This window comes from Cricetulus griseus, chromosome 2 (genome assembly GCF_003668045.3).
Source record: "Cricetulus griseus strain 17A/GY chromosome 2, alternate assembly CriGri-PICRH-1.0, whole genome shotgun sequence".
Classification (NCBI taxonomy): Eukaryota; Metazoa; Chordata; class Mammalia; order Rodentia; family Cricetidae; genus Cricetulus; species Cricetulus griseus.
In genome coordinates, this window is record NC_048595.1 from 284,507,184 (window position 1) to 284,534,234 (window position 27,051).

Sequence of the window (27,051 nt, forward strand, 5' to 3'; positions counted from 1 at the left end):
TCCCTCCCTCCTCCCTCCCCTCCCTCCCTCCCTCCCTCCCTCCTCCTTCCTTCCCTCCCTCCCTCCCTCCCCTTTGTTTCTCTGTCTCTTTTCATCTTTCTATCTTGTTTATTTATTAAAGCAAGTATATATTTAGAACATAGAGACTCCTGACCTGTAGAGTCTCTACTGTGTACTCAAAACAGACAAACAAACAAAAACATGCCCTACTCAAAAGAAATAAATAATAAGCAAAAAATCCTATATAGGATGTTTGTGTTGGTATAAAGCACAGACCAGGCCTGGTGGAGCACATGCTTTCTATCCTATTTATTGGGAGACAGATGTGTGTATGAGTTGAGGCTAGCCTGTCCACATACCAAGTTGCAGGCCAGGAGACAGAGATCCAGAGGCCAGGAAGGGAGCTGAGCCATGGAACATTACATTGTGAGTTGATGTAGGTCTGTGGGGTCCAACATACCTGAAGATTTGGGAAGCAGCATGCCAAAGCTTAATGAACATGGAACGTACAGGAGATGAAGGATGATACACAGAGAAGCTAAAGCTGCCTGGTTATATTTGCTGTTGGTTCTGAAAAGGACAAGAGGACAGTGTCTGATTTCATGTTGCCCAGGCTGGCCTCCCACTCCTGTCCTAGTGCACCTGCCTCCTAAGTGCTCTGCTTCTGGCATGTGCCACATGCCCGCTAATAACATTTTTGTTCTTGTCTTCTTTGGAAGATTTCTCTGTGTTACAGAGTTAAATACTTTGTTAGTTGTGGTTGATAGTATACAAAACAGGACTTGTTTCTCATACTCAAGTGGCCTATATGGTATGTCTGTGACAGCTCAGTGTTGTCATTTTTATTTCATGTGTTATTTTTAGATTTGACAAGATAGATCTGGCAAGGGTTTAGATGGTGATGTAAATGGGGGGGGGGACTGAAAAGCTGAATTCAAAGGAAATGAATTTCAAATATTTTGTTTAGAATGGGAAACTGTGAAAACCTCAGAGCCTGTTAAAGAGACGGTCCAGACTACACAGAGTCCAACTCCAGTTGAAAAGGAGACAGTGGTCACAACACAGGCAGAGGTTTTCCCTCCTCCTGTGGCCATGCTGCAGGTTAGTACTAGCTGACTTCTTAGTAATTGTGTATCTTCTGTATCTGATTTCTTGATGTGTGACAGTCTGTTGTCCAAATTAAGATAGATAACTGCTTGTCTTTCACGGGTTAGAAACATTCTGCACGTGTAATGCATCATTGTACTAAACACATGAAGGATTAAGCAGAACAATACGGAGCTATAATGCCCTCAGGCTTGTAGCATTTTCTTTAGATTTATGCTTTCTGTGCAAGCAAATTTTATTAATGTTATTTGATAATTTCATTAGGTTAATGGTTGTTTTAATGAATTTAGTGAAACATTCTAAAAATCATTGTTGGAAACGGTATTATTCATACTTCAATGTTTATGCATTAAATATGTACTGAGTGCCAGTGTTGAGTTGTGCATTGATGTAGAAGCTCTGGGGCTTGGGGTACATCCATGGTAAATAACATGGAGCTTTCATTGTCATTTGGGGGGACAGAGACTGTAAGAGGGTGAGATCCTCTGGATAGGAAGAGTAGAATACCATGGTCAAGCATGCCAGCTCCTCTGCCTGCCATCTTAAGATGGTGGAGGGGGTGCACCTAGTTGAACAACTAGGTGGTGAAGACATGAGCTGTTCCAGAATCTGAGCAAGAGCATTACAAGCAGAAGTCTACACTGAAGGTCATTTGCCAGGATATTTCATGGTGCTCCTTGCCTCTGCAAGTCATGCCTGTAAGCTCAGCTCTCAAAGAAATTCGTCTTCATTCTGAATGAAGGCAACCACTGGAGGAGATGTTCAGGGAAATGACTTGTAAAGGATTGCAGTGGATAATGTTTATAGTGAGTAGGCCACATTGAACATTTATAAAAGAAGACATGGAGTGAAAACTCAACAGTCAATATAGGTGAGAAGTGATTGTGATTAAGAAGACTAACAAAAGTAAAGAGAAGTAGCAGATGGTAGATGACTTGGAAGGTACAACTGGTGGGGCTTACTAGACTATTGGATTTGGAGTTGTGAAAAAAGGGGAGGAAGATATTTGGTCCAAGAAATTAGTCATATAGGAGCTACCATTTTCTAAGACTAGAAAATAATGCGAGGAGCGGTCTCTTGGGAATAAAAATTGGGAATTCATTTTCTCTGCATGTGACCTTTACAGTACTCTTTAGGCAATGACGTTGAAATGCTGAGCAGACTTGGTTGAGGTTCAGGAAAGAGATAAAGCCATGCCAGAGGGAAGTTTGGGGCTTTTTGTAACTATGATGAATCAAAGATATTTGTGTTAAAATTTGAAAAGAAAGTTTGGAGAATTTGGTGCTCTTTGAAAGCTGCTATTTGAGCTTCGCAGAGGCAGCCTGGTGGGCAGGTACTCATGAGTACTAGCCTGAGTTTTAGTGCTTATCTTAGGTTTTACTAGTTCATTTGAATGTAAGAGATACCTTACAATCTCCAGGTGAATTAACTATTGACTCATACTGGCTGCTTTAACCCTGGGTAGATTCACTTAAAAGTATACGAAAAGAGAAAAACTTAAAATGTAATGACATTTATTTCTTTCCATTTTAAAAGCTGTAATTTTGTGTTATTATGCCAAAATGTAGTAAGCACTTCAGGTGGATAAATTGGCTAATGGATGTTTTTCTACCTACAAAAGATTCCAGTAGCGCCAGCAGTTCCTGCAGTTAGTTTAGTTCCACCAGCGTTTCCTGTGTCAATGCCGGTTCCCCCTCCTGGATTCAGCCCAATCCCTCCACCTCCTTTTCTACGAGCAAGTTTTAACCCTTCACAACCACCTCCTGGTAAGGAGTTTATGTCTTCCTGTTTTAACTGCTTAGAATATGGTTGGTGTTCTCGGTCTCAGTGCCATAGAGCAGGGTACATTCTCCAGACTTTTGATCCATTGAGTCACAGCTTTCATCTGCTTTTCTTTTGACTCACTGTTTTCTAATTTAATAGTGACTCTACCTGTAAAAATTGCAAAGAAGCAGATTTATATAATTTGGTCATGTGGTCTGTAGAATCATAAACATGCCATTATAGTTTAAGATTTATTCAAGAACACATCATATCATCTAAAGTTACCAAAATGTTTTAACCTAGCAGTAAAGAGTGTACTGTGTCAAATAAATGAAATGGTTGACAGGTGGATAGCATTATTTTATCTACTGTGACCGGTAGGTAGCTTGAGATAGATTTAGCACTCTCCCTGTGGTCAGCATTCCAACAATAGGTTGATTCTAGCTTATTACACTGATCTGCGATGCAGAGCATTTTACAAGACTTTGAGTGAGTGAGTGAGTGAGTGAGTGAGTGTGAGTAAATGGAATGCTATGATCAGGATCACTGATTTATCTGGCTTATAGGAATCACGTATTACAGAAGTTATGAATGCTTGGCCTTAGCTTATGCTTGTCCCTCTAGCTCTTATAACTTAACCTGCTTCTCTTCATCTATATTTTGCCTTAGGGCTTCTTACCTTCCTCTGATTCTGTATGTCCTATTCCATATCTGACTGGCTCGTGGGTGCCTGGCTGGCTGGCCCAGGGTATCTCCTTCTCTTCCTCCTCTCTTCTAGTTCTCTCCTGTGCATTGATTCTTCCTCCTACTTATTCTCTCTGGGCACCAGCTCTGCCCTCTACTGCCTAGTTATTGGCTGTTCAGCTTTTTGTTAGACCAATCAGGTACCTTAGGCAGGCAGATCAACACATCTCTACATTGTTAAGCAAATACAGAATAAACAAATGTAACACACCTTTATATAGTTAAAGTAATATTTCTCATTATAAACAAATGTAACACATCTTTACATAGTTAAAATAACATTCCAAAACATCCCCATTCCTCAGGAGGTTAAAATAGAATGACTTAGCTCACAGGCTCCACACCAGCTGAGTAGCAGAGTAAGGACCCCATGGTAAAACAATAAGAAAATGTGGAAGTTCATTCACAAATCTTGAGCCCTTTGATTTAAACATATGCTGTTTTATTTTGGTCTTTTTTCCTCCCATGTAGGTTTTATGCCACCTCCGGTTCCCCCACCTGTGGTACCTCCCCCTGCAATTCCACCAGTAGTACCAACATGTGAGTTACTGATATAAAGTCTGTTTTATCCTTGAGAGAGACTTAGTGTGTTTGTGCTCATTCCTGTAAAATGTTAGTTTTCCAACAAATGCATGGTAGAGAATTCTGAAAATTAATAGTATCTCAGAAGTTATTTGTTTTTCCTCCGTTGTCCCAAAATGTATTTCCATAATCTACTTCCTTTGGTCAAGATTCCCATCATTGCTGTGTTGTTTTGTTGTTTTATTGTAAATGTCTCATCTAGAGCCATGCTGCCCAGTTCTCCTTTCCGCTTCATAGTCTTGATGACTACCAAGTCACTCCTCTGGGTACAAGATCCCTGTAAGGTGGAAGTTAGCACCAAAGATTTGCTTAGATTCTGAATCACCTTTTTCTCATAGGAATGCAAGCAAAACGATTATGTCATACTAGTGTCTTTTAGTTCATATTATGAACAAAACAGACATTAGTTTTCATGGCAGTCTGAGAATTGTGGCACGCAGCAGGAAGTATAGAAATTACTTGTGTGCCCTGTCCCCACGTCTGCACAACTTGTCTTATCATCATTCCCCAAGAATGAGACTTAGAGAAGATGAATTTATATGTTCATTATTATTCGTATGCATACTTTGTATTAGGGTTTGTTTACCCTTGGTATTTTCATACATATTTAACAGTGTTAAGATTGAGGGTATTTGGGTATTGCAACTCGGCTGTTGAAAATGTTTACCTGTTTGGTTTTTAATGATAGTTTTTGTTTATTGATTATTGTGGGTTAAATCTGCCGTTAATTGCAAATTGGTTGTCTTTCTAAATAGTAATTCCTTTGTTAGGATTTTTTTTCAAATGTAAAGAAAACCTTTACCAGTTTATGGTACTTAGTTACCTTGAGGCGCAGTGCACAGGAGAGTCGGGGTAGATACCATACCTTTCCCCTGTGGTGCACAGGAGAGTCAGGCTAGATACCATACCTTTCCCAGTTGAAAGCATGCACAGTGCAGAGTGGATATGACTGGAATGCAGGGAGGGCCTCTGTTCTTTCTCTCCTTTGACCCTCACTGGGCTTTGTTTCTTCATTTTTTAATCTGTGTTTTCATGGATTAATAGGTTACTTCCTATCTGTTGTATTCTCTGTTCTTTTGATGTTCAAATGGTTTTACCATATGTTGCTTCTCTGTGTCTTGGAGTTAGCTACCTTAGCTTCTGAGATGGGTCTCAGGGTTTTCAGCCAGATTGTCCCCAACTCATACTGTGTCTCCACCGTAGTCTGAACCAGGCACTTCTCCTAATGAAGGATGACATTTAGAGACCACAGGCTGCTAGATTATGTTTGCTCTGAGGATTCTGTGGGGTGGACAAATTTTCAGTGGACAAAAAAAAACAAAAAAAAACTGGGAATATGTGAATAGAATAATTATAAATGTGTACTATATAACAGCTCCAAGAAGTTTGCATCATATTTTACTTAGCTATGTTTTTATACTTGTATCTGTTACCATACTGAAATGGTAACATGAATACTTACTCGATGCCTTGCAGTGTAAATCCATAAGAGTCATAGACACTGGAAGTTGTTAAACAGATGGCCATGCCTTCCACACTTCCTGAAGAAACTAGATTCTTTGCTCCTGTCTTTGCCTTCAGAGTGCACGTGTACTTACTGAAGCCACACTAATCTAAGGGATTACAAACATTTAATTATCTTTTAATTTTCTATTTTCTTTCTCCTGTTACTAAACACAGGGCTTCTCAAGAAGAAGCATTCAGTAATTTTGAGCAGCCCTGCTTTAAAAATTAGATTCCAAAAGACCTTTCATGAGAGTATATAAAATAGAGATGTTTGTTTCTTAAAAATCTAAATCCATTTCCCTTACATTTAAAAATATTTTCCTCTCATTATTTAGGCAGCTTTCATATCTTTCTGAAAATTACAGTGTTGAGAAGATGTTTTTTAATTCACCACTCAAAAAGGCTTGTGCTATAGCCTGTCTCTCAATAATTACAGTTTCCGAACCCGGGATCAATTACTAGTGTATGGAATTCTGCTATTCTTCCTGTCCCAGCCCCTTTGGTGAAAATATTTCTTAAGATTATTTCCTCTATTCCAAAAGAGTGAAGCATTGTAAACAGAACCGAGCCTCTTTGTTATGACAAGTCATTTTGAGTATTATTATGTAATGTGCTTAGTAATACAGAGAATGCCACTGAGTAAATTACTGAAGCCACCAGAAAACTAGTTCACAAATTAAGTCTGAAATATATTTTGTCCTGTTTAAACAGCTTTGGTGCAACCACCATTGTCCATGACCCCAGAAACTGTGAAAGATGCTGGATTTGGTGGCCTTGTCTTACCAGGTGGCTCTGTCGCCAGCAGTCTTGCTCCTTCAGCTCTTCCAGCTGGGAACGTTTTTAATCCTCCCAATAAAGCAGAGCCTGAAGAAAAAGTACCTCACCTTACAGAACACCAGATTCCTTCTGCTGAAAACACCAGACCAGGTAAGAACAAAACCAGTGACTAGATATAAAGATTAGTACGAAACACTGTTCTCTCTATGCCCTGCAGTATCACTTTCAGAAGTGGCTTTCTAAAGGATTGGAGACATAGCTCAGTGGTAGGGGCTTGCCTAACATGCACAATGCCCCTTATTTTAATACCCAGTGTTGTTAAGACAATTACTAGATGATATCCTGTTCAGAATAATGCTAGTTAGACTGTTTCATTAAGACCCAGCATACATCCTTTTGAGGCCTATGGTGCTGTTCTTGGGCATTGTTGTCAGAAGACAAGGATCAACAACTCTAGGGGTGAATACCAGTACCAGAGTATTAGCTAGCGATAGATGTTGTTTGAAAGCATTAGGTAATTTTTAATGGTCCCATTGTTTGGTATCTTAATCACATGCAAAAGGTTTGACATTTTCATTTGAAAGGGTCAGTGCCCAGTATTTTGGTTTAACATGTGAATCTCCTCTGTGTGTCATTAATAATCTTAGGTCTGGTGCTCATCCTATATCTGGTAGACTCTTTGAGGGGAGATAGCTGAAGCTTATGCATTAATAATTTATTTCCTTTTTATAACAATAACTTCAGGTGATTTCTTCTCTTTCTGTTTTAGTGATTCCAAATGATATTCCAAGTAGTGCTGCAATGTTAGCTCAGCCTCCTGGCCCCGCCAACACCTCTGGGATCCTGTGTGTGCAGAGACCAAATGTATCAAGTAATTCTGAAATTCTGGGGGTTCGGCCAGCTAATGTTTCCAGTAGTGCTGCGATTATCGGAGCCCAGCCACCAAATATTCTGAATAACTCTGGAATTTTGGGCATACAGCCACCAAATGTTTCGAGTGGCTCTGGACTTCTTGGAGTACTGCCTCCAAACTTGCCCAACAACTCTGGACTTGTAGGACTACAGCCACCAAATGTTACAAATCCTGCTGGACTTATGGGAACACAGCCACCGATTGGACCTCAAAACTTACCTCCCTTAACTATCCCAGCTCAAAGGGTGCCTGCATTGCCGATGTTAGACATCCGTCCAGGACTGATACCACAGGCTCCTGGACCAAGATTCCCTTTACTACAGCCTGGAATACCCCCCCAGCGGGGTATCCCTCCCCCAGCGGTACTTGATGCAGCTCTTCATCCGCCACCCCGTGGACCTTTCCCTCCAGGAGATCTTTTCAGTCAGCCAGAAAGACCTTTTCTGGCTCCTGGAAGACCAAGTCTAGACAACGTTCCCAACCCAGATAAACGGATACCACTTGGGAATGACAGTATTCAGCAGGAAGGTGATAGAGACTACCGGTTTCCTCCTGTAGAAACAAGGGAAGGCATTAATAGACCGCCCCCAGTGGATGTTAGGGATGTTGTTGGGAGACCTATAGATCCCAGAGAAGGCCCTGGAAGGCCTCCGTTAGATGGTAGGGATCATTTTGGAAGAGCTCCTGTGGACATGAGAGAGAATCTTGGGAGGCCAGGTCTAGATCATCTTGGTCGAAGAGACCACTTTGGCTTTCCCCCTGAGAAGCCCTGGGGGCTTAGAGATTTTGATGAGAGAGAGCATCGAGTTCTGCCTGTCTTCGGTGGTCCAAAAGGCTTACATGAAGAAAGAGGTAGATTTCGGGCTGGAAGTTACCGATTTGATCCTAGAAGTGGTCCTTGGAACAGAGGATTTGGGCAAGACGTTCCCAGAGATTTTGATGACCGAAGAAGACCCTGGGAGAGGCAGAGGGATAGGGATGACAGAGATTTTGATTTCTGCCGAGAAATTAATGGAAATCGTCTTGGACGAGATAGAATTCAAAACACTTGGGTCCCCCCTCCTCATGCTCGGGTTTTTGATTATTTCGAAGGGGCCACTTCTCAACGAAAAGGTGAGAATGTGCCTCAAGTTAACGGTGAAAATACAGAGAGACATGCTCAGCCACCGCCTTTACCAGTACAGAAGGACCCTGAACTCTATGACAAACTGGCGTCATCAGGGGACATAGACAAGGAGGAGAGCGGCACAGTTGCTGGTGTAGAAAGTGAAGCAGTGGTGGTAGAGAGCACAGAGACTGAGGGGACATAACCATCGCTCAGTAGGTAAAAGAACCCTTTTGTAAAGTTGTCATCTCTGTAAGAGGTTAACGGCTGACTGCACCACAGTTGTTCACGTTTATCTGCCAGAACTAAGTTAATCTGATGTTCATGTTCACCTTTCTCTTAAAATAATTGTACAACTGACTTGTATAGACATTGTTCTTAATATGAACATGGTAGGTAAACATTTTTTTTATTTTTCTGATAAAGTATAAATGTTGCCCCACATTCTTTTAACGTCAAGGAGATGCTAACAGCTTGTCGGAGACTTCCTATGGAAGAGAGGGTTTTAGACACTGTCATTGGGTTGGCCATATTTCAGAACAGCAAGGTGTGGCATATCTTCTCCATAGCTCTAGGCTGCTGCAGGATTTAAGGTAACAAACAAAGCTGTGACATTTTATGCAAGGACTGGCTCTAGATTCTTGAGGAGCATAATACAGAGATTTTAAGAAGTGATTTTGTAAAAATCTCCACTATGGTCTCTGTTACTCCAAAGTTAAGTGTGTGTGATTTGTTCCTCATACTGCAGTGAGTAAAAAAGATAAAAAAGCAAACAACATAAACATTAAAATACGTTTCAATGTTGGGTGAATTTTGTTTTTAGATGCCAATAAAACTTACTTGTTTGATAACAGTGTTCTAGGAATTGTATTTTTTTAACCTACAAATTCTTAAAGCCGAATTGTTAGGAACGTGCACTTAGCTGTGGGAGTTTCCCATGACCTTTTAACAACAATGAAGAGTTATGAAAAGCCTGTACTTTTATATAGAAACCATGCAATATGATTAATATGTATGCAATATCCATGTATATTTATTGTGTAAGCCATGTGGTTTTTTTCTCTGTATGTCTGTCTCTATGCTCATACAGAGAAAAGGTAGAATGGTTTTTAAAAGTTTAATAAGATACCCTTTAAACTTGATAGAAAATTGGAAACATTGAATAAATTAACGTTGCTCATGGTTATAGCTTTTAATGTTGATAAATGTGAAGAAATTAGAAAAGAACTATATTGGCCAAGAGGCAGTTTTGCAGTGCTTTGTTGACTATAACTAAGTACGAGGCCAGGTGCAGCATGTAGTCAGGTTTTACTTAAGGGCTTCCAGCTTTCCCTCCATTTACTGTCTGTCTGTGGAGATGATACGGTCCTTAAGGAGCTTGGTTCACTGCCTGCCAAGAGGTTCTTGGTTGCACAGAATGGATACTGGTGTTGATGGACTAAGAGATTTTAATATACCAGGAATAAAGTGTCCATCATGTGTTTTGCAGGCTCTGGGTAACATTGTTCAGACAAGGCTCTGAGGTAACCTGAGTAGAAGAATTCAGGGTTGGCTTCTTGTTTGCTTTTGCCCTTAAGTTTCATTTGTTTTCTACATACAGTATATACATGTTAAAAAATACTGATTAGTATTTTTTAGTTTCCCCTGTAAAGCTTTCATATGACTCTGTGAGCAGTCATTTCCACCAGTTCATCATTTGCTCTGTCTAAAAATCCCTAAGCTGTGACAGAACATACCAGCCGCTTAAAATAAGATTTGTTTGTACACTTCTGGTGATGATCTAGAGAGCTCTATGTTTTATGGCTAAAATAGTCTTCCTCACAGGGTCTTAGCACAGATAGTAAGACATATTTGGTTATTTGGGGAAAGTAGGTGAGAGTAGAAATGTTTGAATGTTTAGTTCCTACTCAATCAGTAGTGTGATTTGATTTCAGGTCTTTCCCTTAGGATAAAGAGTCAAAATTGCAACCTTAGGGCAAAGTAAATGTTCAGGAAGGACTGGCTTTGACCATAAGGAAATGATACTGAGTACAGCTTCTCAAAATGACTTTAGTTATATTTACTCTGATCAAAATTATTGGACGTTTGTTCAAGTTAAGTGGCGATATAAATGATTTGCTTGTTAGTTTGTTTTTAATTCTAAGCCTTTGACCTTCTTGTGGCTGCTTGAGGTGGGTTGCACTTGCACTGGTTTGAAGGTTCTAGAAAGTGCAAGTTAACCAACCTAACACATTGTCAGCACTGGGTCATCTTGAGCATGCCTGGGGACTGTTTCATATGTTTTAAAAGAAATGACTTTACTCCTCCCTTGCCCCTGTCTAGTTATATAATGTTAAGGAAGGAAATATCTAGCATTGTTTACTGAACTAAGATTTCCTTCACCAGTTTTAACCACTCAAGAGAAAAGTTAAGTGTTTTATCTTGGTAAGTTTGGCCAAAGACCTGCCCCATTTTGTATATCTTTTATCACAGTTCTATCTCTAGAATACTACCAGTTGAAAGTATGTGAGGAGTGGCCCAACCATGTGATACAGTACTCTGTGGTTTGCAGGCAGTGCTTGCAAACATCTTGGGGATTTGTTTGTTGCTAGGGATCGACCCCTGGCTGGTTGCTTACTGGGTGTTCTCCCACTGCGATACACTCAACAGCCCCACATTGTTTTACTGTGATGCCACAGTGAATTTCATTGGATAAAAAGCCATTAATTGCAAGTAACACTACTCACAAATAGGCTTTTGCAGTAAGACATACCAGTGACTGTAAAATAATTGCTAACTCAGAGACATTTAGAGTCAAAAGGGCTATAGAATCAAAGAAAAAGACTTAAGTAGACAGTGGACAGTTTAATGAGTATGTGTGACTATTACTACTAGTGAGTGAATTTGGATACATTTCCTGCCCATTTAGTACACATCCACTGAGTGATTCCAAGAATATTATATTTCCCTCATTGCGTATTCAGATGGGCATGGCCTTTGAACCAAGGATATTTTATATTCAATTAAAATATTTGCTGTGCCTGTGTTCCTTTATATTACTAAGACATCATTTACTAGGTGCTTGCTGTGTTAGTAAAATATTTCAGTACCTATTTTCCCTTTACAAATAAGTATTTTACTTACATACTTAAGATGAGAACAAATATCTGTAATTCATTTTTAAGGCAGGTAAAACACAAAATTATTTAATCACAGATGCTATTGGGTGATACAGAATTACGTTTTTTCCTAAGTGTTCTTGCTGTGGTTTTTATATAAAATATAGCATCTTTTCAACCATATGAGTTGTGGGCACTAAAAGTTTAATGTTCACATCTAAAGAAAAAAATCATAAATTTAGTGAAGGGTTAAAAGTGATATTTTGATGGAACACTATTTTGTGAAGGTGGACATTAAAATTGACCATGGCATACTTTAATGTGGGCACACACAGAAAGTGATTTATAGTGCGCTGTTCCCTGTGGCTCCCCACTTTCTAGGAAGTATCAGCACTGAGAATCAGAAGGAGCTGATTCTGACTTACAGAATCAGACTTATAGGGTCTTCAGAGAGGTTTTATGACACACTCATATAAAGACGTGTAAGTTATGTAAACACACCTTCTTTAGTCCCACCCACACACTTATGACCATTTCAGATACACATCGACTCTGTCCCCTCCCCCTTTCCTTTTAGGTCAGGATCTTACTCCGTAGCTTAGACTGGCCTTGAACTCCTGACAGTCCCCCTGTTCCCTAGCACTGGGATTATAAGAGTGCTTTTTTATAGGATAACTCAAAATTTTACTTTATCGTGTAATTGGGTGTTTTAATTGCAGAAAGAACCTTTAGAGGGCAATATTATAATGGTTAAAATGGTCAGAAACAGGCACCAGTGTCATTAGTAGAATTGCATAGATGGGTTTTACATCAGGAACTAACATAAACCAGTGGTTTCTCTAGATAGGCTCCTTGCTTCCCTCCCACTACCACCACCACCACCACCACCACACACACACACACACACACACACACACACACACACACACACACACACACACACACACACACACACACACACACACACACACACGCACACACGCGTTAAGCAGGGTTTTCATCCCATGTGTGCATGTAGAATTACCTTGCTTTGTTCTGAAGATTGTTGAAGATGGAGAACAAATCCCTTGAGCCTCCTTTCCTTTCCGCTCCTCCTCTGCCTTTCTCCTTTTGTTATTGATATCAGAGGAGGAGAAAGGTATAATGGCGAAACTTCAAATTGTATAAAATGTTACCTGCTTCATGCAGTAAACTGAGAATACATTTTCATAAGACCAGATACGTGGTTTAATGGCAGTACATGTTTCCTATGAAGCAGTCTGTAGGGGAGTGATACTAAGGTTTTCCCCCAGGTACCAAAGTCGACAGAAGCTCAGTTCTATCCTCTAATGTACTTTCAATAAGCTGGATTTACTTTTAAGCCTAGTAAATGTGATGTAGTGTTGGTAGTTATTGTACCCTATTGTTAGGGAATAATGACAAGGGAAAGAGTATGTATGTTCAATATAGAGTCTTCCAATTTCCCACATACTTGTTATCTGAATCTGAAGTTGACTGAGTCCTCCAGAGCATAATTTCTTAATGCAAGGGACTTGAGTGCCAATGTTCTTTGTCTCCTCCTGCCTGATCTGCCACTGTCGTGTTGGGAGTTTGCCTTTCCCAGCACTCCTGGCTGTAATGGAGCAGACAGGACTGACAACTTCAATTGTGACTTACACTAAAAGTGAGGCCCTCCCCTATCCTGATCTTTAGGCTGTTTCCAGCATTTTAGTACCTTACCAGGTTGACTGTCATAGAACACAGGATGCTCAGGAGTCTGAAGCAGTAAGATCTTGAATTCAACCAGTCACACAGTGAATCCATATCTTTAACAAAAAACAGATGGTAAGCAATATTAGGCTTTCTATTTTATGAATAACAAGTTGAAGAAGAAAAGTTTGGGGGAGGAAAAACCAACAAGGTTGAAACACTTTTTAAAATAATACATTTAAAACAATAATTTAAAGTTACTGCTTTTGGGTTTTACACACTGGCTTTAACAGTTGCTAGAATGTCTTTGGGTAAGCTACTGAACGTCAAGTCAGTCTTCATCACTGAAGGTACCCATAGCTAATACTCAGCACATATACTCTGTTGGGGAGTAGAATAATGATTGCATCCTGTTTGATAGGCAGTTTTATGGCCATCCTGGAAAGTAGTCTTTGTAGTATCTGTTTTGCTTAAGAGAAACTTAAGTCCCAGGCTTCCTTAAGTCTCATAATTTGCATTTGAGTGAACATTAAAACCCTGTTAGCAGATTTAGAAATTAGTGTAAGCCAGTTCAGAAAATGCCCAACCAGGCCTTTTAGGATTTATTATGGTTGTATTAACCACTGAAGTTCCCTTTTTGAGGTTACACATGTACATTGTTATGCCTCCTCTTACAGTATCTAAGAACTCACTTAGTGGTTTTCAAGTTGCTCAGTGACATACTTTCAACTAGTCAAAAGGTAGGTTTATATTGAGTTGATACTAAATAAGGTTTTGTATAGAAAACACTTTGCTCACAAATAAAACATGAAAACTGTTTTCCATTTCCCTTTCTCCTTGAGGATGCTCTGTAACCAAGTGAGGACTTCTTTGCAGACTTGCATTTGAGGGTGTGGTTTTGACAGCTTCTAAAACTCAGTTTTATACACTGTATGTATAATCAAGATTTAGTAGTCTGTTTCCTTGCATAAAACTATAAATAGCCCACTGGGCTTGGATTAAAGTATGAAGTTACAGTACATATATTGAGAATTATTAATATTTGCTTGACACTTGAATTCACACAGTTTTGAGGCTAGCCATTGTGCTTTGTGGTGATGGTTAATTTGCAATATTACCTTACTAAAATGCATAACAGGAGTCTTCAAGTATTCAAATTCCCAAGCTAGCTGCATACAAACTTAGTTTACACCATGTGATGACACCTTTTCCAGAGTTCTAGAACCAGTGACTGAAAATATTAGCTATATTACTGCCCAGTCTTCCCCTCAGAGAACATGCTTATATAATTTGCTAGGTAAACTTGCATTTCTGCTAATCTTAGCAAATCTAGTTATTCTGTTTATGACTATTAACATGAAATAAAATATTACTCTGGTATTCCTTTGATAATGGGAGTTTCATATTTCATTGGTAGTCAGTTTTTATATTAGTTATGCTGATAGTGAAATATGGACTTGTCCTTTACAATTTTGAAGGCTAATTTAATATACTTCTGAATCTATTACTTTCTCAGTTGCTGGCTCCAGTAGTCCACATCCGTGGCTGTGTTAGTTTTCTCACTGCAGGCAGAGAAGGGCTTGGAGTGGAAGGAGATTTAACCCCTGAATGAATGGCAAGCGTACACAGTTTATCTTAAATAGTCAGAGGAGGATCGGGAACCTCATGTTTTTAAATGAGACAATTCATGTGTGTCCTCTCCCACCTGGCCTTTACTGACTTCAAAGCTGTGCTCGCAGAGGCTGTGGTTATCGTGTTTAGAACAGTGGTGTTAATATGTGGACTGTGTTGATCAGCTTCCTGGAGCTGTTGTAGTAACATACCAAGAAGTAGTAGCCAGCAGAGTGAGTCAGGGTGTCAGCAAATCCCCTCCCCCTCTCCCAGGCATGGGAGACAGCCTCCCCTGGACTGTCCTTGAGTTGCAGATGTCTGTCTTATGCTGGTGTCTCTCTGCCTGCCTCTCCTGTGAGTGCATGTGTGTGTTCAGTTTTCTTTTTTCTTTTAAGAGGTCTGTCATACCTCAGAATATTTTCAGGGGTAATAATGGCCCCATCCACAACAGCCTAAGACTAAATTGGGTAACTATTTAAAATCCATGTAAATTGACCTCCTCAGAACGTAGTGGAAAGAGTGGACAACATCAGAGTGGCAGGGCCTGTATTTATGGAGTGCCATTATAAAGTCACTCTTACTGTTACAATAGTGAAATTTAAAATTACTGAAGTTTATTGCAAACCATGAACTAGGATAGTCCACTCTGCCTGCCTTTTCACATGAATGTGTAATACCCATACTTTCCCGTTAACACTTGAGCTAATGGAATGTGCAGAAAAAAATCCAGTAATGTTAAATCACAACAAGCAGCCACTGTAAACTCTTCCATTAAAAAGTGATTGGTGAACTTGGATTCTGTGATGGAGCGCCTGTCTAGTATATGCATGGCCTTTGGTTTGATCTCCAGAATGAAAGGGAAAGAGTACAGATTTGTGAAGGTGGGGGTGCGTTAAGTAGCACTCAGTAACTTACAAAGTGTGCAGATGTTCATTTTGACTCATTTTGTCATGTTATCAAAAAACTGGCAATGTTTATATTTTCTGTTTGCTGGTTAAACTGTATGACTCATTGTTTACTATTTCAAGGCTTAGTAGACTTGAGATTTAACAATACAGTGTAACCTTAAAACCTTTTTCATTTTTTCACACAATTAGCCAGCAATATCAAGTTTAAAAAAAAAATGAGTAGCATAAGTCTGATTGAAATCTGAGTTAGGTGATTATGGAAAGGTCCAGGCTGAGTTGCTGTCTTAACCATGACCCTGGTAGCGTTTACAGAAATTGAGTTGAGCATTCCCTGAGTGGTGTGTGAGGAGCATCCATCACTCCACACTGTGGCACTTACTAGCTGGGTGTTGGTCACGGCCAGTGTAGCCCTGGTGAATCAGGCACATTAGTGCTCTATGGTAATTGCAACAATTAAGGAACTATTTACGAAAAATTAGGCCTTAGAGAGGAAAGGGTAGTTTGTGGAGTTCTGTGGGTTCTAAGAGGCATTCTGTTCCTCCAAATCCCCAACTCTTTAGTCCATGACAGGACTGATCTGATGTCCTAAGTGCAGGGCCATCATGGAGAGAGGTGCCTTAAGAGCTTCTGTCCTGTCCTCCGTTGTCTGAATCACGTCCAGGTAGTAACAGTTTCTTGAATAAATCAGTATTGCTGAATTTCTGATGCAATAAGTGAGGAAATCAGGTTTTTCAGGGTAATTGGAAAAGGTCCATTCTTTTGAAATTGAGCAAAACAAAGACTTTTTCCCTTGGCTCTATCCATGCTTAAAAAGTTGTTAATCCTGGAAATAAATTGTGTTGATCACCTCATTGGGTTGTGTCTGACTCATTGTATTGTAGAGTTTTTTAGAATTCCTGTCATGTCTCCCCACCATATGATACTGAGACCTCAAGCATATTATGAACCAGTTCACCCTTAAATAAGTGTTAGAATTTAAGATCTCAAAAGAGTTGTGTTTGAGGGAGAGAAAGGAAAAGACTGCTAGTCCAAATCTGTCCTGGAGTATCCCTGATTTCCAGTCTCCAGTCTAATTCTAGACCCAGTGATTTAGTAACAGGAAGTTTAGACAGACAGAGTAGAAATCTCAGCCCCATTGGCAGTCACAAAATGTCAAAATTGGGCCAGGCAGTGGTGGCTGGAGCACACCTTTAATCCCATCACTCAGGAATCAGAGTTGGAGGTCAGCTTTGCCTGCAAGAGAATTGCAGGACAGCCAAGGGTCACATAGAGAAGCCCAGCATCAAAAAACAAAGCCCAAATTATCCTATCTGTGTCTTCAGATACAGAGTAGTCATTTCCTTATCAAATTCACAAGTAGGAAAAAGGCCAGTCCATTCCTGAGGGAACATGGAAAATTGTCCCTTCATGTAGAAAGCTACAGCTGAAAGGGCACAATTCTGCAAGTGTTTGTTTTATTGTTGGATCAGAGGGGCTGATGGAAGACTTCTAATGTAGAAGCTTGCATAACCTGCCTGCCAGTATTCACATCATTTCAGAGCCCAAGGGCAAAGATGATCAGGGATTCCCAGTGCAATCTATGTAAGAAAGATCGAGTCCCAAGTTACTGTTTACATGGGGCCAGAAAGGAACCTCCTCTAGCTCCTGAGCAATTCCATTTTTGTGGTAGTAAAAGCAGACGTGTGGGCGTGGGAACTTGCACATGTAGAGGAACAACAGATGAAGAGTATCTTGGAACACACTAGTTGTTTTCCTACCAGTCCCCAGCTAATTTGAATGTGCCCAATAACTGGGGGTGGTCCTTAAGGGTGTTGCCTAAGAGCTTTGTAAACCACCAGACCTCAGAAAGAAATGAGTTAAAGGGATCGATCATTTGTACAATCACAAGAATAAGGCAATGAATGGCTACTTAGTCGTTCAGTCCCCCAAGTAGATTTTGTTTCTCCTTTAGACAGTTTTCCGGCCCTTTTACTTTTCTCCTGTAAACCTCCATACGATTGGCCTGACTGACAAGGACAAGATCACACAGCCCCACTTTTTCCTGCACAGTGTCAAATACACACAAAGACTGCCTGAACGGACACACCTATTGTGGCTGGGAGTGGTTGAGCCAGTTTGTCCCATCCTCTCCCATGGTAAAAGGTTTTTGTTTTGTTTTTGTTTTTTATAGCAATTTACATTTTTAGTTTAACATTTCAAAATGTTCCTAACATCATAATTCGAAACTGGAAATAGGTGTGTGCACATAGGTAGTACACATACACATGTGTTTATTTGGGTGCCTCACCCTTCACAAAGTCTTTATATTTTACATTGATAACTTGGATATTCTCACCGAAGGAGACAACTTAAAGATAATATTTTCTTTTTTGCTTAAGTGTCACATCTGTTTATGACACTTGTTAGGACCTAGAACATTAGCACCTAATAGTTCCTCATCAGGGCCAACTCAGGCTTCAGGAAGATGACCAAAACCACTGAGAGGGAGCGCAAGCAAGCAAGAGACTGGCTGTGCTTCCTGAATGGTGTCAGTGGTGGCAGGTGTGAAAAAGCATTCCTAAGTCATTTGAGTCATTGACCTGGTGACTTTTTGTGGCCTACATGGCTGTTTAAATTACTAGCTAGTTAGTGTTCTTCATAGCCTCCATAGTGTGGCTTGTTTTTGTGAATTTGCTTCAGCTTCTTTCAGGCTGTTTGAGGCAAAAATACCAAAGGTTGGTTTGAGACTACACAGAGTTCTGAGAGAAGGGTGAGAGAAGAGAGAAAGGTGAAGGAGTGGTACAGCAAGGAGTATCTGAGTGTCCAAGAACAAACCTTCCTTCTGGGTGTGTGTTTGGCTTAAAAAGGTTATTTTTTTTTTATGTTCTCTTAGACTTGATAGTTTACAAATTACTTCAGTTCAGTGAACCTGTGTGCACAGAGAGGAAAGATACGATTGGGCTCACTGTACATCTGGGAGGCATATGCAAAGTATAAAGTAGGTGTCTTGGAATTATAATTTTTAAAAAAGATTTTAGTACTTTTTTGTTAAACTCCAGGCATTTCTCTGGTTGGGTGCCCCTGTCATGACTACCTCATGTGCTCTAGGCCTCTACTGGTAAAACCTTTCTAGTAAATGAGAGTGGATAGCACACGGAACACCCTCGTGCCTCTCTACTTACTCCTATACCCTTCTTACCCTTCTCTTCTCAAAACAGTGCAGACACTGAGCAGAGTTGTTGAGACCCAAGCACCTGTGCTGCTGGCTCCAGCAAGACCTGATCTTAACAGCTTTGGTTTGTTAGGAAGCGTCTTTGATGGCCTAGAGGAGGAGCTCACTTTAAAGTGCTTTTCCCTGTAATGTGTCACATCATCAACAACAACAACCAAAAAAAAAAAAAAAGAGAGAGAAAAAGAAAAAGAACAAAAACCCTTGAGCCCAAGAATATCTAATACTTACCTGTCAGAATTGAAAATAATTATTTTCTTGCAGACATGCATGTTGGTCTTACAGTGTGGTGGGTGCTAGGGAAGTACACCAGGACACTCTGCTGCCCAAACCCAACAGCTGGTTTGGTCCAGGCAGCTGTTTTTTTTTTTTTTTCTTTTATTCTTTCACCGTTTCATGCACGTGTGTATAATAGGTCTTGGTAATCTTCACCTGCCGTTACTCTTTCCACACTGCCGGACCCCCCTTCAGTTCTTCTCAGGTGCGCCCTCCCCCATCCTATTGTTTGTGGTACATTGAGTTTAGGGTTGCTTGCACGAGCAAGGTTGGGAGGGGGTTATTTACTGGAGCATTCTATACTAAGCAATGCCCCCACCCCACCTCATCAGCTGACCATACTTCTGTGTCACTGACTTAGCTTCAGCCCTGGCTTTGGGAGCACTCTGCCAAATAATGTGTGTCTTTGAAATAGTTTTCAGTGTCTTAGTTAGCTGGTAGTTTTGGAGTTCTTAAACTGTTGCTGGATTTGTAATACCCGTGAACATGGCTGGAGGGCACCACTGAGATATCATTCCGCCCTTGAGGTTACTGCCTTAAGATTCATTCAAGTGTGTGCCTTCCTGGTTGCTTTGAAGTACTTAGAAACAAATCTAACAGTCCACACAGCACTTGTCAGCTCTTCTTTCCATGGGTGCCATGAAACTGATGGCTAGTCTGGCCTTGTTTTCAGGTGTGCATAGGGAAGGAGTCCTTAATGAAGTCTTTACGTGAACTAGCAACACCTTTGTGGTCTTAAGTAGATGCTAGCCTTGCCACTGAAACTATTTAAAATCATTAGAAGCATTAGGACACAGTTCATCTCTTTCACCTTCATGTATTCGTGGAGTGGGGCAGGAGTGCCACTGCGTGCAGGGGTTCCGAGGTTAGAGGCCAGCTTTGTGGGAGTCATGTGGGTTCCAGGGATCACAAGTGGCAGCAGGTGGCCCTACCTGTTGAGCCATGTCCACAGCTCCACAGGTTTTTTTTTTTTTTTTTATTAAATGTTACAACCTTATTTTTTCAAAGAAAGGGAAAATTTATTGAATAACTTCAGAGAATGAAATTTATGAGACAGAATTAAGAGAAAAAAATGGAATTAGGATTGGTGTGCTTTTATTATTTCCCAATGGAAATGAACTAGTGAAAGATGAGTACAAAGACAATTTAGGAAAAGAGCACGTGTTATAGATGAAAATTTCACATATATGAGATAACAGTTGGCCCAGAGTTGAGGAGCTGATGTGACTGGTTTACTCATATAGATTGGCAAATACTGTGTGACTGTGGGAATCATGCAGATGGCTTCACCGGCAACTTTGAGTTCCCCAGAGAGCTTGATCATGTTTATAAAAAGAAAGTCAAGTCAAGTCTCTAAACCTTCTCCAGGTTGGGCCTTGAATGAACCCAGGATTGTGAATTCATCACAGTGCCCAATGAAACACAATTTGTTTAATGGAGGCCCTGGAGTTCAAATTGATTTAATAAATTCCTAGTGGCAAACAGATAACAAGGATTTCTATCAGTTTCAGACTTGATTTGTAACTGATTGGGTTATTTATGCCAAGGCTGCTCTTTGTGTGAATATTACTGTTTTGATTTGCATATCCGAGTTGCTTCTGAATTATGTGCAACTTTCACTTCCTTGGAGCTAAGAAGCCAGACCTAGCATCTTCATTGTGTACAGCCATTATGTGAACATACTGGCTTTCAGTTGGTGGTTTTTCTACTCAGCTTGTATCAAGGCCTGGTTGTTATTGAAACGGATGGGTTTTTCCTAAAATACTTGATCTTGAACCCATTGTATCAAAGACTTCAGGTTTCTAACAGAGATGCGTTTGAATGACGTCATGTCAGTTGATTTGCAGAATGTGGATCGCAGCTGTTTGTCCTGCTCAGTAGCTGTTAAGTTCCACTTGAATCTCATTAGGGAGAGAATCAGTGACAAATCCACACCCTTGTCCAGAGCTCAATTTGACTGCAAATGGTCTTGACCCCAGGGAGGTGCGTGTAGCCACAGTGAGGTGGATTGCCAAGCATGGCCGTTCTGCCGAGGGGAAACTCCACATCCTTGAATGTACGTACAGTCCCTTAGCTCAGGGGTGTCCAGCAGAGGTGGGGTGGGTGTTTTAGCACATATAAGTAAGGTAGATGCTGTGTCAAGATAGATGCCTTGTTAGATCTCTTCCAGGTACTGCATTTTCTGTCCCCTCTCCCCCGAGGGTCTGCCCTTCCCCCTTAGATCAGTGGTTCTCAACCTTCCTCATGCTGTGACCATTTAATACAGTTCCTCACGTTGTGGTGACCCCCCAATCATAAAATTATCTTCACTGCTACTTCATAACTGTCATTTTGCTACTGTTAAGAATCGTAATATAAATATCTGGTTTTCCTATAGTCTTAGGTGACCCCTGTGAAAGGGTCACTCGACCCTCAAAGGGTTGATTGAGCCTCTGCCTTAGAACCCGAAGTCATGCTTGAAGACACAGCTGGTTGTTGCGGCTGAGGCTGGGTGCTGCTCAGCTCTTGCAGAACACAGGGCAGCATCAGGAACCCGTGAGGACTGCAAAGACCTGCTACTTAAGTCCAAAGCTAGTTTCTCTGCACCGTTGTCCTGTTGGTTCACAGCTCTGTGCTGCTTCTTGTATCACAATAATAAAAGAAATGTACACATTATTTCCCAAGTGTGAGGAATATTTCAGGCACAAAGATATTTCTGATTAAAGAGAACAGTGTCTGATATTAGAGATGCTTCTAACACGCCATGTCATCACGCCCCCCCTTCAGTGTCCAGTCAGAATGTCACATCCTACTGTTTACAGCCATATCCCTGCCTGCTGTGGGCACACAGATGCGCTCGAGGACAGGTGACAAGTAGTTAACGCACACAACTATAGGATTGACCCTGAAGAAATGTTAGAGCAAAGAAGGCAGCTCAAAGACTCTGTCATAGGCACATCTCTAGAGAGAGGTGGTGGGGTAGGGGGTGGAGGGACAGGGTGTGTGTAGGAGGCATGTCGGCCAGTAGCACAGTTGCTTGCTGTTCAGGGAGATGCAAACATCCTGAAATTAATGTTGACAGTTGTTGCTTTGGAACAGGAGTCGTCATCTCCTTGGAAATAATGTGAGGCTCATTGTGTGTGAATGGAAAACCTCCTTCTTCCCCTCCCTGAGACAGGGTTTCTCTGAACTCGCTCTGGAGACCAGGCTGGCCTTGAACTCATAGAGATTTGCCTGCCTCAGCCTCCGGAGTGCTGGGATTAAAGGCTTGCGCCACCAACACCCGGCTGGAAAACCTTCTTAAGGGTCGGTTGCATGGCCAGCAGTAGATGGCCAACGGCAAATGAACTCAATAGTGTCTTTGGAGGGTTTTTTTTTTTTTTTTTTTTTTTTTTTGTCTCATAATGTCACATTAGGGTTTTTCTTTCTTTTTTTAAAATCTTGTTTTTATTTATGTATTTTTCTTCTCTCGTTTTTACCCAACAGGTCCTTTGCATACATATTTTGGCTTCAAGCTTAGTATTTTTTATGGGCTTCTTGAGTTCGAGACGGAGCGGATCTCTTGCATCTCTTGCATCATTTGTTTCTTGTGCCTTTTCTTGGGCTCCTTTCCTTTGTTTTATCCTATGCGTTAGTTTTTGTTTTATTATCTTTTAGAAGCTTGTTTGTTTTCTAATGAGAGACAGAAAGGGGATGGGAGAGGAGCTGGAAGAAGTAGAGGAGTGAGAAACCATAGTATATGTTACATGAGAAAAAAGATTTTCAATACAAGTTTTTAAAAAGCCTCAGTCATTATGCCCTTCATAAGGATTACCTGCTGTTATTAGGGTCTATTTGTGGACTATAAAGGAATTCAAGAAAGCCAATTATACTTAATATATCATACCCAAAATGCCAGTACTTTAACCGTGATAGTATGTTATAATTACTTTTGCCAGCAGTACAGTATCAGATAAGCAGGAGTTTCCAAATTCAGGTGCTAACTATATATAGCAAGCCCGCCCCCAACCTCCCCCCACCACCCCTGCCCGCGCCAGGAAAGGACTCCGAGTTTTAGTCAGCATTACAGTAATGTTTTCCATTTTTCTTGAAACATAAAAATACTATTAAGATGGTGAAATTTTGTGTTGGGTGAATTTTACCACATTTTAAAATTTATTCTGTGTGCATGTTTAGGCATATGCATGCCACTGCGTGCGTGCCTGTGCGTGTGCGTGTGTGTGTGTAGGAGGCTAGAGGATAATTTTCAGGGTCGGTCCTCACCTTTCACCTCAGAGTTCCTGGGATGGAATTCAGATGATCCGGCTCGGCGATAGATGTCTTTACCCCTTGGGACATCTCTCTTGGCCCTAGCAGCTTAGAAAAATAACTAATACCAAATCTCATGAGAGTTGGGAATCATTAAAATCCTCACCCGAGACAGGTTGTCCGTGTCTTCAGGTTATCCCTAGTTTTAAAGGTAGACATTAATATAGTCGCTAACTAAGGTTCTTGTCTGCCAGGGACTGAACAGGGCATCATAGCCGTCTAGCGGGTGAACCTGTAACGGTGGCCACACCCCTTTGGGTGTGGCTTCAGATGGACAGAAGAGGAAAGAGGAAGGAAGCTAGAGGCGTGGCTTCTTTTAGCGCAGTCTTTCTCTTCGGTCAGCTGGTCTATTAGGAAGGGCAATAAAAGCGCTCCCACGGTTTTTTATATTTATCTGTGTAAGTGTTTCCAATAAACGCCCATTTTCATTTATCTTGGGTGTAGTGAAATCTTCACATCCACGCCTTCAGGGCACCATAGAAATAAACTGCACACTCATCCTGGAACAGCTACTTCTGCTTGTCTGGGGAGGGCAGTACAGGGAGCCCCACTTGCCTCATGGTAAAGGGGGCTCTGAAGAACACCATCAAAGGCTGGTGGCAGGAAGAGGTGATTTCTATCTTAAAGGCTTTGTAATCAGTAATGGAGGACAGTTCCAGATGTAGTTCTGATGTGTGGTGGTCACTTCAGTATTTATATAATCATTTATATTTGCACGTGCACATAATATTGCATTTACAAATATCTACATAAATTATAATTATGGCTTGGGTTGGGATAGTCACAATTGATAGTCACAATTGTGAGTTGTTTATCAAGCTGTGTTTCTGCTATATGGGCATTCTCTTTGAGAGTCTAGGTAGGGGTGGACATACAAGGAAAGTTTGCTAGAGAGAGAGGGGAGGGAGAGGAGGAGGAGGATGGGAGAAGGAGAGAGAGAGAGAGAGAGAGAGAGAGAGAGAGAGAGAGAGAGAGAGAGAGAGAGAGGCAGAGGCAGGCTAGTAGAGCCAAAGGTTGAATACATGTGAGTGCTTCAAGACTCGGGGGAGGTAAAGATGCCATGGGGTATGAGACAAGGAAATGAGTTTTAGGTTGGGCCACCTGAGGCTACTGAGAAGGCAGAGAAAGGGTCAGAGTCATTCCAGATGGGGCACAAGCCAGAGCAAAGGTTTATAGCATCAGAAACACTTGAGGGTGATCAGGAGTTGAGCCATATCTGCTGAGAGCCGGCAGACTCACATTGGGCGGAAGGGGCTCTGGGCTTGATGGGTTGAGCCCTGCTTGTTTGGGATCCTAAGCATCAGCTGGGCAGCTCCAGTGTAGACATGATAGCCAGTGTATATGTTTTCTGACATTTAAAGCTGTCTGTGCATGCCTATAAGTAGCCTGTTTTCTTTTGCCTTTTGTCCCACTATTTGTATCTTTTTTTTTCTCCCCTTGTTATAGTCACAATGTACACTAGACAGCTGTCACTCAGAGAGCACATGGATAGGGACTAATCTCATTTTGAAAACACCTTACAGAGCCTCACTAATGACTCGTGTCAGTCAGCTCCTTGTTAGGATTTCACTCTACACTAGCTTAGATGAGAAGTCACACTTTGGCATGGGAACACACAGCACAGGGCATTTCACTTGGAAGCTATCTCACACCTCCACAGTCAGAATTCCTCTGAGTGTAGTGAGAGCATGAATAACCTTACAGTGATTAGAATATCGCAATTTTTAAAGACTTGCTTTAAAAATCCAGGTCAAGGGTTGGTAAATGGCTCAGCTGGTAAACGGTGCCTGCCACCAAGTCTGACAACCTGAGTTCCATCCTGGGGAACAGCACGGAAGAGAGGATTAACTCCCACAGGTTGTCCTCAGATATCACACACACACACACACACACACACACACACACACACACACACACACACACACACACACACATTGTAGTTTAGAAAGTCCAGCCCCCTCAAAACCCAATTGAGTTGAGAGTCCCTGGAGGGACATTGTGTCCTTAGCCATCCATCCAGGTGATGACTTATACATGGGCTTAGTTCTGAGAAGTATAGATCCTGAAATGTAACTTCTTATGGAATTATCATCCTGATAAGACGTTCAGACTTATTTCCTACCAGCGTCTGTCATAGTTGAGGCGTTTCCAGGTAGCTCATGTTGTATGTGGCATCTTAAATTGTCAAGTGGACACTGAAAGAATAGTCTACTGATATTTGAAACTAATTGTGTACTGGTTTTATTCACTGTATTGCATGCCCATCCATGAGACTTTGCATGGGAATGCCACGTCCATGTGGAGGTTGGAGGGACAGCCGTGGGTGTTGGTTCTTGTCTTTCACACTGTTTGAGACAGGATATGCCAGCCTAGCTGTTCTTTGAGCTTCTAGGGTTCTCCTGTTTCCTACATTTATCTCCCCATAGGAATGCTGAGATTACAGGCTTCGGAACTGCATCTGGCATTTACGTAGGTCCCAGGGATTTGAACTCAGGTCTTCTCACTTGCATAGCAAGCACTTTTAGAAAACCTCTGAGCCATCTCCTCCAGCCTGGAGTTTCTTACAGTGAAGTTTGTTCTTGTTGCTTGGCAAAGCACACAGGAATAGAACAGTCAGCAAAACAGGCCAGCCTGAAGTGTTTGCCACATTCCCTGTCCCTAACAGTGCTGACATTAACTAGTTGTAAGAGCTGAGACGTTTCTACTCCCTCTTGTACTGTCTGTAATGGGAGAGACAAAACAGTAGTGGGAGGGGATCTGTTCACCCATGTTCAGATCACTCTGTATTTGATAAAAAGAGGGAGGAGGGTTTGGAGTTGCCTGTGCTGTCTGTCCTTCTGTAAAAGTGTTCCCAAGAATTTGCCCCTGGCCTCACCTTTTTTTCCTGTGTTGTCTCCTATGCTGATTTGATTTTTAGTATAGATTGTTTTTACCTTTTTTAGAAAAAGAAAGAGGTGTTTGGTGGTTAAGGGGGTCTCCAGACTCTGGTAAGCACACTGGGTATGCATCAAACTATAGTACAGGTGGTTTGCTGTTTCCCTTTGCAGCCCAGCTGTGTGTTTAAATGAAGAATAAGAGGCTTTGTTGATTCCTATAAAGACAAGACATAGTCAAAGCCTGTGACAAAATACCTGGTTGAAGTTTCTAAGTAAAAAATGGTAGAGTTTGAAGTTCCTGTCATCCAGACAGGATGACATTCCAGACAAAGCACTGCTCCTGGGTGAAAACCACAGTCTTTCACACTGTAACACAGAACTCAAGAGAGGCAGGAGAATCAGAAGTTGAAGAGCAGTTTGCTCATGTAGGGAGTTTAAAACCCACCTAGACGATGTGAGACTCTCACTTAAAAATAAAAATGCTGGGCTACAGATGTAGCTCAATGCTTAGAGAGCACTAGATATCTTTTGAAAAGGCCAAGTTTGATTCCTAGCACCCATATAACTCCAGGAGCTGGTGCCCTCTGCTGGCCCGTACAG

At 41.2% G+C, this 27,051-nt stretch overlaps 1 protein-coding gene across 3 annotated transcripts in view; it reads left to right on the plus strand.

The window, feature by feature from the left end:
- Positions 1 to 27,051, plus strand: part of Scaf8 (SR-related CTD associated factor 8) — a 124,237-nt gene that overhangs the window by 67,839 nt on the left and 29,347 nt on the right. For 2 of the 3 annotated variants that reach the window (XM_027401050.2, XM_027401051.2), the window contains 5 exons: positions 968 to 1,101; positions 2,729 to 2,873; positions 4,087 to 4,155; positions 6,415 to 6,630; positions 7,250 to 9,351. In XM_027401050.2, the coding sequence (XP_027256851.1) occupies positions 968 to 1,101; positions 2,729 to 2,873; positions 4,087 to 4,155; positions 6,415 to 6,630; positions 7,250 to 8,703 (2,018 nt within the window). In that variant the 3' untranslated portion in view covers positions 8,704 to 9,351. Of the gene's footprint in view, positions 1 to 967; positions 1,102 to 2,728; positions 2,874 to 4,086; positions 4,156 to 6,414; positions 6,631 to 7,249; positions 9,352 to 27,051 lie in introns of those variants that run through there. The other variant, XM_027401049.2, reaches the window with a different exon arrangement.